The 16724-nt window shown below is 43.4% G+C and overlaps 1 protein-coding gene across 1 annotated transcript; it reads left to right on the plus strand.

Moving 5' to 3' along the window:
- Positions 1 to 1296: 1296 nt before the first annotated feature.
- On the plus strand, positions 1297 to 9718 carry PPP1R3D (protein phosphatase 1 regulatory subunit 3D). The gene has a single exon (XM_063296984.1). It carries the CDS (start codon positions 1321 to 1323, stop codon positions 2272 to 2274), a length of 954 nt encoding a protein of 317 aa, XP_063153054.1. The 5' UTR covers positions 1297 to 1320; the 3' UTR covers positions 2275 to 9718.
- Positions 9719 to 16724: the final 7006 nt, after the last annotated feature.

Raw genomic sequence — 16724 nt, forward strand, 5'->3', positions numbered from 1 at the left:
TAAAAGGGCTGACTTCTAAGTGAGTGTGCTTCAAATTGCAACAAAGACTGGCAGTAAAATACATCTGTACTCTGACTTTCTTCAGTCGTCTCCCCTTTTTTAGTCCCTTCTGTTACTTTGCTTTTTTGTGACCTTTTGTAACCCTTAATTGCTCCGCCTCTTTCCTTATTGACGGCTGCCCTCTTTAATCAGGCTCCTCCAGGAAGTGTGGGCACGAAAAAGGGCGCGGTGGGCTTCGTTCCAGCTTGTGCGCAGGCGGGGAGCAGTATGACAGATTAACGGAGAGACGACGCACAAGGCGCGACAGGGGAGATGGGCGGTGCGGTCACTGCGAGAGGCAATGGCGATGCGTTGGTAGCGGCCCGTGACGTCATAGAGGGCGTGCTGCATGTCTTCTGCTTGCAAGAGCCTTTTTTTTCGTCAAGCCCTTTTTGCGCGTCCGCTGATCAGCTCCAGAGAGAGGAAGATCGGAAGCCGCCGCTTGCTCGCCCGCCCGCGCCTTCCCGGTGCTGCTTGCTGCTCTGGCCCGCCTGAAACTGAACCGGGGTCGCCGCAGCCTTCCCGACGGGGACGCGGGAAAACCCGGAGCTCAGCTGGATGTGGGCTCCGGAGTCTCCCATTACAGACTCCATCTCTAGCTCATGCCCCAGCTTGACTCCCTCCTCTTCCACCACCAGCACCAGCACCCTTCAAGCTGACAGCCTCCAGGCCCCCGTCGCTCCCAGGGACGGCCTCCAGAGTCCTTCCAGCCGGACTCCTTCCAGCTTGCCCAACAGCCTCGATTCCCTCTCTGTGCAGCCCAGCCACCTCCGGCCACCTCCCACCCCGGGCAGTCTTCAGGAGTCTTCCAGCATCCAAAGCGACAGCCTCGAATCCTTCACTGGGCAGTGCGAGAGCCTTGCCTCAGTTGGTCTCCCCCAGGACAGTCTGGACTCCCTGCGGCTCTACCGGGCCAACCCCCAGCCCATCTTCAGCCTTGGGGACAGTCTTGAGACCTCCAGCATCCAACTGGACAGCCTCCAGTCAGTGGCCAGTGTAGGGGACAACACCCGGGCTTCCAGCATTCTCACGGATAGCCTTGAGTCCCCTTGCAGCTTGTGTGATAGCCTGGAGACAACCAACACTCTGTACCACTGCTCTGGATCCTACAGTGTCTGACCCAAGCCAGTAGCAGATTCTTTCAATCTGTTCTGCCAAAGTTGGTCAAACAAGGGCAGTGGGAACCATCGCCGAGTCTTGTCACTCAGTGCTCGTTTGCTCACTGACCTGCGCTTTCTCCTCCACGTCTCGGTGAAAGGCAGTCTCTGGCTGGCGGCAGCGATGTCCACTCAAACCGCCTCCTCTCGAGAGCAAAAGGTGCTGAGAGCTCCACGGCGGAGTCCCAGCTACCTCTCTGATCTCTACCAGAACATGCTACGGGGCAAAGAAACCCAGCCTGTGGAAACGAAGAGGTGCTCGCCACTGCATAGCAGCAGCAGTGCCAGCCAGCTGACCTCCTCCCTTCACCAGGAAGCTGAACGTAGAGTTCCTCAGAGGGCCACCGTTACAGGCTGTGACCCACACCTCCGACCCATCATGCGCCGTCGGGCCAGGTCCTTGCCTAGTTCTCCGGAGAGGAGGAGAAGCAGGGTGGCTCCCTGTCGTGTTCCGGGTTGCAACACCCGCAAGAACCGAGTCAGGTTTGCAGACGCCTTGGGCCTGGAGCTGGCAGAAGTGAAAGTTTTCCAAGCTGGGGAAGACCCATCCATCCCGCTTCATGTTCTTTCTCGGTTGTCCATCAATTCGGATCTCTGTTGCGGCAGGCTGGACCTGGAATTCACCATGCAGTGCCTGGTGCCTGACTTCCAGCAGCCCATGGATTGTGAGAACTTCCTCAGCCGCCTGCAGCAGCAGCAGGTGTGTTTGGAACGAGTGACCAGCTCAGATCTGGGCCTGAATGGCACGATCAGAGTGATCAATGTTGCCTTTGAGAAGCAGGTGGTTGTGCGCTACACGTTTAATCATTGGAAGGGCCAGCATGAAATAAATGCTCAGTGGCACAGCAGTGTTGCTGGCCAGGATGGGGAGAGCCAAGTGGACATCTTCACCTTCTTCCTTCCTCTCCCCCCATTCCTCCTCCAGCTTAGCTCAGTGATTGAGTTTGCAGTATTATACCGAGTCAACGGGCAGGAACACTGGGATAACAATCAAGACAAGAACTACACTCTCACTTGCAGGAGTCATCCGCTTAAGATGCCCAGAGAATGTGAAGAGAGCTGGATTCATTTCATCTAAAAGCAAACAAATGGTTCAGCCTTCATTTGACCGTTTTCTTCTTCCTGCGGCACCAAAGAAACTCTTCGACGTGGCAAAGATCCTTCAGAATAAAAGAATAACAAGTGATCTGCACAAAAGTTGTTTAAAGAAGCAGTTTTTGTTTAAAAAAAGAGAAGGATAAAGGGCCTTAATTTGCAGTGATTTGCACTAAATTCACTTTAAATGTGTGGGAATCATAGCCAAAAGATGCGGTCAGTAGAAGCAAGTCAATTTCTTCTATTGTTTTGATTAATTCTTAGAATATGCTGATTATGCAGTATTTTAAAGCATACTGTTTATTTTTTCACTTGTTGATGCTCTGTAGTTTTTCACTTCACTTTTCTCACTTTTAAAAAAAATGTCTTTGACAGATGGAACACAAGCATATTTCTGTTAATTTCTAGTAGAAAAAAAGATGTTGCACTTTTTTTAATGCACTGGTCAAATGCTGCAGGGCTGGGGGAGGGCAAAAAATAACTATTTAAATAGAAATGAAAATTTACAGTGCAGTTTATAATGCCTATCTGACAATGTTCTTACATACTTGGCATTCAGGTCATTGAATACTGATGTGTTTTAGAGGACTTTTTGTTATTAAGAGAAGAGAAAATGCAGTTTACTTTGTGGGGAATTTTTTTTTTTTTTTTGCCTTCCAGGTCAGAGTCAAAGTAGAGCTGTGGAAAAAGCAGTAGTAAATGCAGACATGTTTCTTTTTAAGTTATTTCTGTTTTGTAAAATAATTGCAATTTTGAATCCCATTTAACACAATGCTATACAAATTATAAGTTCCAGCAAATTTATCTGCTAAGTAAGATATTTAAAATAAGGTTATTCTGTAGAAGCATGACAGTGAACAGTTTTAAAGACAAATAATGCCAAACTTCAACAAAAGGTGGAAGCCGATGTCACCATAGTTTAATGAACTACAGGTAGTCCTTGACTTACGACCACAATTGGGACCAGAACTTCAGTCCCTAAGTGGTGGTCATTAAGTGAGGCATCACGTGATCACGTCTGATTTTACTACCTTTTTGCCGCTGTCGTTAAGCGAATCACTTGGTAATTAAGCAAATCTGGCTTCCCCCATTGATTTTTCTTGTTGGAAGCTGGCTGGGAAGGTCACAAATGGTGATCACATGACCCTGGGATGCTGCAACCCTCATAAATACATGCCGGTTGCCAAGCGCCCAAATTTTGATCCCATGACTGTAGGGCTGCTGTGATGGTCGTAAGCGCAAGGTCTGGTTGCAAGTCACTTTTTTCAGCATCTTCGTACTTTGAACAGTTGCTAAACAGATGGTTGTAAGTTGAAGACTACCTGTATAGCCAGATTGTAGAGATGCTTGATTTAAACTAGGCTGCAGCCAGTCTTAGATTAGTTTCCAAGCAAGCCATGGCTAAAGTGGGAAATTGAAAAAAATCTTAGAAGCAGTCATTGGCAAACCACTTCTTTTTTGCTGCCAAGAAAATTTCATGGATGTATCTATGTAGTTACTAAGAGTCAGACTTGACTCACAGGCATTTTTACTTTTTTTATAGTTAACAAAGAGGTCACCCTGAATCATACTTTTTAGACTGTGAAACTCCCTGATTTGTTGGCAACTGAGTCCCAGGACTTTCTTTGAGATAAAATGAGAATGCTTCTTTCCATATATAATTAATATGGGTTATTCTTTACCAGCCTTGGGCGTTACTAGGTAATGGCCTATATTCCAGAATGAAACAACACTGAAATGTGTTAGATTTCTGGGAGATCTTATGAGATTTTGGCATTTTTAAAAAATAATTTAGAAGGAGTAAATGATGCCCTGCCTCACCAACTCCTGGGTTATAGCTATAGGTGCAGTTAAGGATTGAATTGCATGTTGTATTATGTTTCTGGCACCATTTGTATGCATACAGTACGTGTTTGGGAGATTGCTGTCATTGGCATGGATTGAGGTGTCTGCATATGCCATTAAGTCTGTAAGAAAACTTCTGTTGCTCAATACAGAGCAACTCCCTCTTGGGGAAGAACTTCTGGTGATGTGGTAAAAGTAGCAATGAGTATGGAGGGGTATTTTGTGTGTATACTAAGCTAAGGATCATTCTGATGTAGGTGAACAGCTGAGGAGATGAATTTGTGATTGCCAATGGACCTGAAAAATATTCTATATTCAAAGATCTAGTATACATCAGGATGAATCACGGTGTGCGATGAAGTGTGGCAGAATACAGTACAAGTCTTTATATTCTTAATCTCCTCCCTGCCCATTTTGTGTCATGATTTTGGAGTTCTGTAGCAAGCAGCCTTAGACTGAGTGCACCTAGTTTGGACCAGTCTCTAAGATGGGGTGGATAATTTGCAGTTCTACACCATGTATGGCCTTCAGACTAATTTCAGGCAGCCCCCAGACTAATTTTAAAAGCTGCTGCAAGAGATCAATACAAATAAGAGCCACCTCTCCTTTCCTTGTGGATTACTTCTTGAGAAAGAGGAACAGAGTGTGAGAAGGAAAAATGAGATGTCAGGAAACAGATGATCCCATCCATTTTGGGTTCTGATCACATCTGCTTTTGGCTCTGGCTTCATCCGCTCAATGGCTCCCGATAGATTGTCCATGATATAAATCTGGTTGTTTATACAAGGTTTCCTGACAGAGCTTCCTCCTCCCCACCTCCCGGTTCTATATGCAAATTATATTTTCCTGTCTTCACACGCACACACCCACACACCTAGCATGCGGTTCGGGTTTTTTGCTTCGTTTGCACATGATGTAGAGAAGATGTACTTGGTTTCTGATTTCTTGTATTTTGGGCTGATACTGTGCCTTGAATAACCTTGGGGCTGCTATATCGCAGTGGATTCCAGCCATGCATGTTCTGTATCTCATGGAGGCTGGAAGGGATCCCAGTTCCAGAGTAGAAACTCATGTCAGCCCTATATTTGCTAATGAGGACTTCTACGGAAGAAGTTTTCTCAAGGGGCCATTCTTTGGAATTTGAAGTTCCTCTGAAATGCCTGGCCAACATAAGAGGAACATTAGGTAATGGAAAATCTATTTTCCTTATTGGTGACCAAGTCAAGAAGTGTATTTAGATCTCTTGTTTATCAAACAAATAGAAAGTAGGCTGGACACTTCAAACACATCTCTTGGATGTACGCTATTGATTTCAGTAGAAATATTGTACATCAGTAGCAAATTTGTTTTCTGAACTTGGATCCTTATGTAGATGGAATGGCAGGTTTCATGAAATTATAAAGAGCACACAAATCTTTGAGATGGGGCTAAAGGGAACCCCTTGAATGGCCCAAGAAAATGTCAGGAGCCATTGAAAGTTAAGGGATTGCTTTGGGGAGGGGAGAAAAAAGGAGAAGGTGGAATGAAATGGAGTATTATAGGAAAGAGCATGGAAAAATTGGGTTGATAGAATGCTAAGCTTACAGCCTAACAACTCCTACAACCTAATTTTTCATATTTCTGAGTCTATGTGTGGCCATTATAGCTCTGAGAGATTTTGGTGATTGCAGTTGAACTAAGTTTTCTGTCTTCAGACTAGGTGTATGTCATCGAGGAAGGTTAGTTAGGCAACCTCTGGAAATGTGCTATAATAGCAGAAAAGCTGCATTCTTGTCAGATCAAAGTAGCAGATTTCTCCAATAGGACACTATCTAAACATGTTAGGACTACAGCCAGCGTTTACAGCCAGGATGGCCATTGGCCCTTCCAGAGGTGATTTCATTTCTTTGACATTATTTTGTTTTTTCCTACATCATCATGTCCTTACCATCACCTTTCCTGACTGAGAAACCTGGGAGTTTTAGTCATAATGTATCTGGAAGAGATCAGGGACAGGCCAATGCATAGTGTTGTTTAGTGATCTGTGACTGATAGGGTGGGTCATTGCAGTTTCTATACACATTTTTGCGAGTGGATAATTTTGCACACTCAACTTTTTGCATGTGATGAAAGTACTGAAGAAAGGTAGTCTGACATCTCCAGCATTCTGAATCAGGCTAGGTAGTAACCTAAATGACCAGTGTCACTCTATGCACCAGTTGCATAGAATCCTTTTGTTCTTTATTTTGAGCTAAAAAAATAAAAAAAATTCTTGCATGTTATATTATGGGTATAGTTTCATGACAGTAAGAAAAGTGTAATTTTAAATAGAATTTGAAGCCCATAGACCAGCCTTTCCCAATCTGGTATCCTCCAGATCTGATGGATTAGAATTTCCATAATTGCCTGGCAATTAAAGGAATTCAAACAAATCTGGATCCTGTTCTAAGTCTATATTCAGAATTGGTTGAGAGAAGCAGGTTGTGGACTGTTGCCAGTATTCAGATAGCCCCTATTTTTCTGCCAGCATCTGAATCTGCAGAATGTGAAAAGTTAGGCATAAAACAGTCAATGCATTTTTAATGAAGAAGAGCTTACTTTCTACAAAATACATTTGGGTTACACTGATGATCTGTAACTCCTTAACACTGTAATCTCTTTCTTCCTTTTCTGTTTTTATCATTCGTGTTGCTGTATTTGCCCCTTTGCTTTTGAGTATTCTAGTAGAGTTGCTCCATAAGTATTCCTTACTGAAACCAAGAAACCAAGCAAACAGGGTTGAGTAGAGCACCGTGCTTCACTTTGCATGTTATATACAGATTCTGATCTTTCTGAGACAAATACGCTTTGCAGCCCATGTTGAAAAGTAATAGAGTTTTAAATTCCAGTTGCATAGAGAAGTCCACATACATCGTTGTGTTTTAGAATTGTGACACAAATGATTACCATAGAATGGCTAAATGTGCTACAGTATTTCCAGGTGCAAGCTTTTAGAAAGCAAACAGAAATTACCTTTCTATAATCACAGAAGTTTAATAACCCTGGGATGTTAGGAAAAGAAACATGATAGGTAGGCAGATAGGAGGCATATTTTTCCAAAAATGTCCAGATAGGTGTCAGATTCCTATATATTTGCTTTCCCCCTCCGATCTTCCATAATGAGTAACTCAGTGGGCTTGAAAGTTTCCAGAGACATCTGGAAAATATATGTGCTATATGACAGTTACTGCTGCTCCTGGAAGCAATATTGCAGGCTTCTTCCTCATCACTTTTGCTTTTCAAAACCTGCTTTCACATGTGCACGTCCTTTGGCCTCTTTGCATCCTTTTACATTGGTCCCAGAACCAATCCGGGTCTCTTGGGTTGTAAATATCCTGTATTCTGGAGATGCACTGTTCCTTGTAGCAGATCTGTTTACTTTCCAGTTCATCAGCACAGAGGAGTACAGGCAAGGTCCAAAACTGTAACACTAGACTAGTGATGCAAATAAAAATCTATCGCTTGCCTTGCTGGATCAAGGCCAAGTGCTTCTGGTCCAGTGTTTTGCATCCAACGATGTCCTACCAGTCAAATGCCTCTGGAAGGGAAATCTCATCAGCTTGGCATGAAGGTCACAGCTAACCCCTGTTTATCCCCAAGTGCTCTGTACTTAGAAACACATTGCTTTGGGATACAGAGATTTCATTTAATAACTGTTGCAAAAAGGCACTTCTGAAATTCACAAATAAAGACCAGTACCGTACCAAAGCCCTGGGAAAAAAGTAAGTGCCGAAGGACATTGGGAAATTATTTCCCCCCCTATGCAAACTCAGGGAAATAAATGTTAAATTTATTTTAAATATTAATTCCTCCTGTGTCCTGAAACAAGAATCTGAACAATTATAAAAGCCCAAGCAAACAATTTTTATTTATTATATTTTTGTACTGCTGGATTCCAAAAGCAACAGTTTTCAATACGAATTTATGGCTTAAGACAGCTTTAAATATTTACCACATTTTAAGTATTGATCACTGGAAAGTTTCCAAAAGGTTATCCCCAGGGCATGGGAATAGCAGATTTCACCAAGGAAAGGCGCATTCAGAATAAATGTTTGCCAAGTAAAGATAGTCACTGTTTGGTCATTTGGCAGGCAAGCCTAACTGTTAACTAACTCTTGCTTAAAGTAGGAGCCAGTTTGGTGTAGTAGTTAAGGCACCAGGCTAGAAACTGGGAGACCGTGAATTTTAGTCCTGCCTTAGGCACAAAGCCAGCTGGGTGACTTTGGGCCATTCCTAGGAAGAGCAATGGCAAATCACTTCTGAAAATGTTGCCAAGAACTCTGCAGGGACTTGTCCAGGCAGGTGCCAGGAGTCAGGACTGACTCAAAGGCATAAAAATAAATAAATTGCTTAAGGTACCTGAATGTGAGTTCTGCATGATTTCTTAAGGAATACCTGCTTATGTCACTTGGGATATAAACAGTTGATAGTATCATGAATCTCTTCACCATGGAGCATAAGTAGGCAAAGACAGAGAATGGAAACAGTTCATTTGACCAATAGATAAAACTGTCCCTTACAGTTGGGAACAGCAGTCCAAATATCTGGAGGGCACTGGATTGGCATCACAAGTTTATTGAGCCCAGCAGAACTAAATTCTGTGTAATAATATGTTGAGTAATGTACATGGCTCAGGAATGGACTTACTGCAGTGAGCCGCTGATCTGTAAATGTGTACACTTTTCATAAGGGAGGAAAGAAAGATATGCCAAGGAAGAACACTGAAAATGTACCTTGTTTTTGGAAGACTGCTGTATAAAAGAATGGTAGAAACCCCTTTGGAGGGACTGAGGTGCTGTTTCCATTAGACAGAGGCATGTTGCTGAATGCCGGCGTATGTCAAAGCCTGATGTGTTTGGAGGCTAAAGATGAGCCATACCGGAACATGCAAAGCAAGGACTCTTGAAAGGGTGTGTCACCTCTACTGGAGTAGCTTCTTGGGACAGGAGAAGAGTCACTTAAAGCTGTAATAAAAGGACCTTAGACCTATAATTGAGACTTTTACTATTGTGCTACAGAAATCCTGCTGTGTTCCTGTAAGTAAAGCTTCAGGAGGAATGCTTGTGTTAAAGCACCTTTGTAACAGTACAAAACAGCTGGAGGGAGATTCTTTTTCCCTTTAATATCAGAGTTAACAGCCTTTTTGGAGTGCCACCATCTTGTCCCCTCTGAAATGTATCTCCTTCCAAATCAGCTGGTTCTCTGTGACTGATGAGATCAAATTCAAATCCTGCATGCTTTTACCCCGAAGCATTTAATTTCATGGCATGGAGGCAGTACTATCGTCATTTTGTATTTAGTACTATTCTCAGGGCAGTTAATACCCACAGACTTCCCTCTTCATGTTTCGGTGATGCCTTGCCATTTTGAAAAGCACTTTAAAGCGATGCTGTATTGAAAATACTGTATTCTTTTTGCAACTGATCATGTCTCAGTATAACGTATCGTTAAAATATGTTTGTGGCTCTGTTTAGGAGATGCTGTTGTTGGAAAGAATGTGTGTGGATTCTTACCATTTATAAGACTGTAATAAGAATAAAATAAACTATGGCTATATATCTGAATGCACTGCAAACTTTTTTTAAAAAAAAGTTCTATAATTTTTTTTTTAAACGGGCAGCACATATCATGCCTTATGCTTTGTTTTACATATGAGATTGTAATTTTCATATAATTAGATGTCTTTTTCAGGGTGTCCTTTTGAAATGCATCTGCAGGAAGTAGATCACTGAGTTTTCTGCCTTTTCACATAATCGGAATAGAATGCCTTCCTGTGCGGTATACTTGCAGGAATTTTGATATGTGAATTTGGAAAATATGAAACAGAATAATGGTTGAGCACTTACATGCCCACTGCAAAATAATGATTGCAGTATTGCCTTGTTTATATTTGTTCAGGGTGCAGTTTGGAATATATTTTAATCTGTAGAATGGGAAGATCATAAGCATTTGTATCATGTAGTGTGGTGTTTCTCAACCTTGGGAACTTTAAGATGTGTGGACTTCAACTCCCAGAATTCCCCAGCCAGCCATATAAACAGATATACTATCCCGCTAAACATTCAGTTTCAGGTTTTAGCATAAATCTCTTCTCCTTAGCTGCATATATCATAAAATAAGTCTATGTTGCAATTGTATTGATGCAGGTCACTTGAAAACTTCCACAAACTGGGAGTATTGCTATTCCTGGCAGACTGATCCAGTTTACAACTATGTCAGGAAATTCCTCCTAATAGTTGGCCAAATCTGTTTCCTTTAATTTCAACCTGTTTGTTCTTGTCCTGCCCTGATACTCTACAGCAGCTCCACATGGTCACCCATCTCACAACTGCGAGTATTGTAGATATTTGTAGGCTATCACCATATTTCCCTAGTCTTTTGTTTTGCTCAGCAATTTCAACCATACTTCCTAGGGCCTGATTTCCAGATCCCTGACCCTTTTCCAGCTTCTCCATGTTCTTTTTAAAATGTGGTGCCCAGAGGAAGACACAGTATACTTCAAGAATGATGTAATTAGCACAGAGTACAACAGAACAACTAACTCCTGTAATCTAGACTCAGTGTTTTTGGTAATACAACCTCTTGGCTTTTGGCTGCTGCATCACATTGCTTGCTTTTGTTCAGAAGATAGTCCACTCGTGCTCCTAAATCTTACGTACGCTGCTGTTAAGCTACAGTAGATCTTGTCAATGCTATACTTATGAATTTGAAGTTTCTTACATTGATATGGGATTTTACACTTATAGAATCATAGGGTTGGAAGAGACCTTATAGTCCAACCCCCTTCCCAGTGGAGGAGCCCTCAGACAGATAAAAGGCTGTCCAACCTTTTCTTGAAAACCTCCAGTGATGGAGCACCCACAACTCCGGGAGGCAAGCTGTTCTATTGCTTAATAGCTCTCACAGATAGGAAACTCTTCCTTTGCTCAAGTTTGACTCTCTCCCTCCCTCCCTCCCTCTCTCTCCAACGTCCACCCACTGGTTCTTGTCTTACACTCAAGCACACTTTAGCCTTCCTGACCCCATCCTTGCAGATTTGGCTTATTTCTTGATATTCTTTTGTTACATAAACCTCTTTTCATTTTTTAAACTGTGAACTAATGAGATGAAGTCCCACTTCTCTGCTGCTCACAGTGACCTACTAACTTCCCAGAATTCTACAGGCCTACACAAATTTTCCTGATAAGTCAACATTGAATGAGATTTGGCTCAATGTTCAAGACTGCTTTTGTTTTCTAAGATATTAAGTAATCCCTCTAGCATGTTGTCCCCTGCACATCTGATAACCACCTTTTCCATTCTATCCTTTAGGTCATTTATGAATATATCAAAAAGCATAGCAGATCAAAGATAATGCACCGGGGACCCCACTCAGAACTTCCCTTCAGGTTGAAGTGGAATCATTTACAACCATCTTGGTGTACAGTTGTTCAAACTGTTGCAAATCAATTGACTGCAGTATCCTCTAGCCCATATGTATCCAATTTATCCACAAGAATATAATGAGAGGCTTTTCAAACACTTTACTGAGATCAGGATACATTACCTCTGTGGTGTCCCTTGATGAATTAAAATAATTACTCTGTTATAAAAAGAGAAGCAAAAAAATCATGTCAGGCTAACTTTAACATAAAGAACACATCCTTTTAAATTATATGTGTTATTTATGTGTGTGTTGAATCCTCAAATTTTTCCTTGTGTGTTATTTTAACTGGCAGCACCTGAACAGCATTGCCTGCCCTGGGAAGCTAAATAGGATCGGGCCTGGACAGTAGTTGGTTGGGAGATATCCAGGAAATATCATGACTGTAGACTATATTGGGGAATTGCAAAAACATCCCAAAAGGCAGCAATGACAAACATTTCCATATATACTTATATGCTACCCAGAGTCTTATGATTGCCGCAGTTTATAAATATTGTGAGCCAAATAAATGTTATGCTGTCTGATTGATTAATACGCAGAAGATCCCTAACATTGGACAATTCTCCATTTGTGTGTGTGGGATCAATCTAGCAAGTGATTGACAGGTATATTCATATTACAAAAAACAATTGTACTGGAGGATAATTACTGCAATGACAGCTTCTATCTTGGTAGTATCTACCCTCTGACAGTGATAAATTACTCCTGAAGTGAGATTTTGTCAGATGACTATTTCTCAAATTGCTCTGCAGTGCATATAACAGACAGAAATCATATATTTCCTTTTTGCTATCTCTTTCATCTCTACAACGGACTGAGGAATGGGTAATTAACTCACTGTTTCCAGAAAATGAGTAGATGAATAGGTCACAAGTTGATAACCAAGGAAAAAAAAGGGATGAGGGAAATGGATAATGTCTTACCATTTCAGGGAAGTATGATTTTTTTCTTTATGTTGGTACACAGTATATTGTTCAGTATATGGTAGTATATATTCCGCAATAGCAAATATTTTTGCTATGGCTGCTGCCTGGAATAGGGAGGTGGCCGGGCCTTGGACAGGATCGCGCCTGTGCGGCCTCTCCTGCCTCATCCAACCCGACACTCCCCATGGTTCACGGAGGAGCTGCGGGTTTTGAAGTGGCTTAAGAGACACCTAGAGCGCCGCTGGAGGAAGACAAGGACCGAATCTGACCGAACACAAGCTAGAGCCGCTATTAAGGCCTACCTTGTGGCGGTAAGAGCGGCGAAACAGCAGTATTTCTCCGCTCTTATTGCATCCGCAGATTGCCATCCGATGGCCCTGTTTAAGATCACACGCACCCTTTTGGGAAAGGTGGGTGCAGTGACCCACCTACAGGGCCGTGCAGAGGAGTTTTCGGAGCATCTGCAAGACAAAATCGCTCAGATCCGCTCTACATTAGACTCCAAGCATGACACATGGTCTGTGGAGATACCAAGAGAGTGTACTTACCATGTTATCTGGGGACAATTTGATCCTGTTGGACCCGAGGAAGTGGACAGGATCCTCTGGACTGTAAATGCCACCACTTGTCATCTAGACCCATGTCCCTCTGGATGGTGAAGGCAGCTTGGGAGGTGACATGTGGCTGGGTCCAGGCAATGGTCAATACATCCTTGAGGGAGGGGGTGTTCCCAACTGCCTTTAAGGAGGTGCTGGTATAACCCCTCCTCATGAAACCATTGCTGGACCCTACTGTACTGGATAATTTCCATCCAGTCTCCCACCTCCCCTTTTTGGGGAAGATGGTTGAGAAAGTGGTGGCATTACAGCTCCAGAGGGTTCTGGATGAAACAGATTATCTAGACCCCTTTCAGTCAGGTTTCAGCCCAGGATATGGGACAGAAACTGCATTGGTCACACTTATGGATGATCTTTGGCGGGAGCGGGATGGAGGCAGTGCATCCATCCTTGCTCTCCTTGACCTCTCAGCAGCTTTCGATACCATCGACCATGGTATCCTTTTGGGACGGCTCAGGGAGTTGGGGGTGGGCGGCGTAGTTCTGCCCTGGTTCACCTCCTTCCTCCAGGGCTGATACCAATTGGTGGTGATAGGAGAGGAGAGATCCGACCCTTGACCTCTCCTTTGTGGGGTGCTGCAGGGTTCGGTTCTCTCTCCTCTCTTGTTTAACATCTACATGAAACCACTGGGTGAGGTCATCCATCACCACGGGATGAGGTATCATCAGTATGCTGATGATACCCAATTATACATCTCTATCCCGGGTGAGGTAAGTGATGCAGTGACTGCCCTCTCCGAGTGTCTGGGGGCTGTCGTGGTCTGGATGGGGAACAATAGGCTTCAACTGAACCCTGGTAAGACGGAGTGGCTGTGGATTGATGGTGCCTCGTCTCCCGGGAAATTGTCATCTTTAGTTCTGGATGGGATTGCACTGCACCAGACAGTGTGTAATCTGAGGGTTCTCCTGGACTCACGACTCCTGCTCAAAGAGCAGGTGGCAGTCGTGGCCAGGAGGGCCTTTGCGCAACTTCGGGTTGTGCACCAGTTATGCCCATTCCTGGAACGAGAAGCCCTCCGAACAGTCACTCATGCCCTTGTCATCTCCCATATAGACTACTGCAATGCGCTCTACATGGGACTATCCTTGAAGAGTATCCGGAAGCTTCAGCTGGTCCAGAATGCAGCTGCACGAGCTATTTCTGGTGCCCCTAGGTTGGCACATATAACACCATTGCTGCGCAAGCTGCACTGGGTGCCAGTTTGCTTCCAGGTCCAATTCAAGGTGTTGGTTATCACCTTTAAAGCCCTACATGGCATGGGGCCAGGTTACCTGAGGGACCATCTCATCCCCATTATATCGGCCTGCCCCACCCAATCATCCAGAGAGGGCATGTTGCAGACCCCGTCCATAAGAGAATTTCACCTGGCCTTCTCTGCAGTGGCCCCCGCCCTCTGGAACATCTTGCCCCCGGAGGTGAGGTAGGCCCCTTCACTCCTGACCTGGAAGGCCTTGAGGACTTGGTTCTGCCGTCTCTCCTGGGGCGGGAAAGTGAACAACCATTCTTGGGGGTGGCTCGCTCCCTAGAGTCCCTCCCACCAGCTTGGATTTTATACCCTCTTGGATTTTATATTTATTTATTGCATTTTATAATAATTGTGATGTGGCTGGTTTTATGAGATTTTAATGTTTATGTTCGGAGTTTGGTTTTATTGTAAACTGCCCAGAGTCCCCCTCTTGGGGGAGATGGGCTGCAATTAAATTTGAAAAATAAATAAATAAATTTTGCTTCCAATTTTTATTATTTAGTAAGAGGTTATGCTGCAATGCCTGAATGTCTGTGTAGGAGAAACAGATGGAATTCTGAACCACTGAATAAATAAACACCAATCTGAATCACTCCAAAATCAACAGAAGAGCATTTCATATACCAGGCCACACTGATATCCAACTTCAAGGATTCTGAAATAAGCAGCAGCAACAAAACATAAAAGAGAAGCTCTAGCTAAAATATCAGAAAATCTGATTTAGTTCCACTGGAGTTCATTTGGGTTTGTTTCACACTCAAGATGTTATACTGAAAACACATTAAGGACACTGAGATTATCTTATATGTAATTGAGATGGGTTGTGGGGTCTCAACAAGGTGCTTCCACTGCATGAGGACTTCCCAAATATATTATCTGCTGGGGGCTACAGAAATACTTTTCCTTGGGAGCATATGGGGCTACCATCCATTATTTCTCCCAAAGTAATATGTGATATTGATGTCACATACATTAATTTGGAAACATTTGATTTTCTGCACCTCTTAGAGCAGGGGTGCAGAAAGTATCGGTCAGGTTCCACACGCATTTGCCAGGACTCCTTTTGCGTGCCCCAGGGGTTCCCCTGGAATGTTTGGGGCCGAGAACTCCAGCCCTTTCTTAACATTTGGGGATGATGTGTGGTTTTAAGGGGAACAGATTAGTGACTTAAGCTTTGGAGATGCTCAAGGCACCCATTTTACTCTTAAGGAACTTCCTGCCAAAATGGACCCTGGCCGTTTTTGGAGTGCAGCACTTGACATGCTTTGCAAAGCCAGATGCAGCCTTCAGGCTGAGCCTATTGGAAAATTATAGTAGGAAATTGCCAGTTTAGTTTGCAGCCAGTGCACTCCCAGTCAATCCCTTTATCCAGATCACAGCAAGCACACATACCACTCAGTTCAGGTAGCAGAAAATATAGCTTGATGTTTGTTTATTAAACATCAGCAAACATTAAAAACAACTGGCAAAAATAAAACCAAAGGCAGTCAAAAACTGGGGGAGAGATGAAAAACAGGCAATGGATGAGCCCGTGATGGAACGAATGCCTGATTGTTGATTGATGCACTCCTTCAGGAGGGTTGGAAGAGCACAGTGGTAACCTTTGAAGAAGGAATGCAAGAACAATTACATAGAAGTCAGCCTAGCCCTGAAAGAGAAGAAGGGGTAAGAAAGAAACTCAATCAAGTCCTTGATTTTCTGAGGTATAAGAGGGGGGAGGGAGAACTCTGTTAGGCTTTCAAGCTTCTGTTGTTATTCCCTGTAAAAATAAAGCAGAGTTCTAGCAGTCCTTGTGGAGTTGGTTTCTTGACCTGGCCTACCTCAGAGGGCCGACAGTTATGTGCAGAGATGGGTCTTGCATTTGGGAGCTACATGAAATCATATACTTTTTACTTCACAACCTGGAAACCTTCAAGAAGCAATTTCTTTGGACACGGCTGAGAATTCTTGGAGTTGCAGCCCCAACATACCTGGAGGACTCTAAGCCAGTGTTTTTCAACTTGGCAACTTTAAGGTGGGTGGACTTCAACTCCCAGAATTCCCCAGCCAACCATGCTGGCTGGGGAATTCTGGGAGTTGAAGTCCACCCATCTTAAAGTTGCCAAGGTTGAGAAACACTGCTCTAAGCTGTCAGAAACTGTTACAATAATTGTGTTGTTTTAGCCTTTTGACCTCACTGTTAACCATTTTTATCTTAATGGGCAAATTCAGACATTGTACTAGGTCTTCCTTTGTTTTAGAATTCAGGAGTACGAAACAATGGCTGGATTCCTGCACTACATGAAATCATAAACCATTGTTTATCAACACAATAGCTGGGCTCACATACAATATCCAAAGCCAAAATCAAAGAAA

Source organism: Candoia aspera, chromosome 3 (genome assembly GCF_035149785.1).
Source record: "Candoia aspera isolate rCanAsp1 chromosome 3, rCanAsp1.hap2, whole genome shotgun sequence".
NCBI lineage: Eukaryota > Metazoa > Chordata > Lepidosauria > Squamata > Boidae > Candoia > Candoia aspera.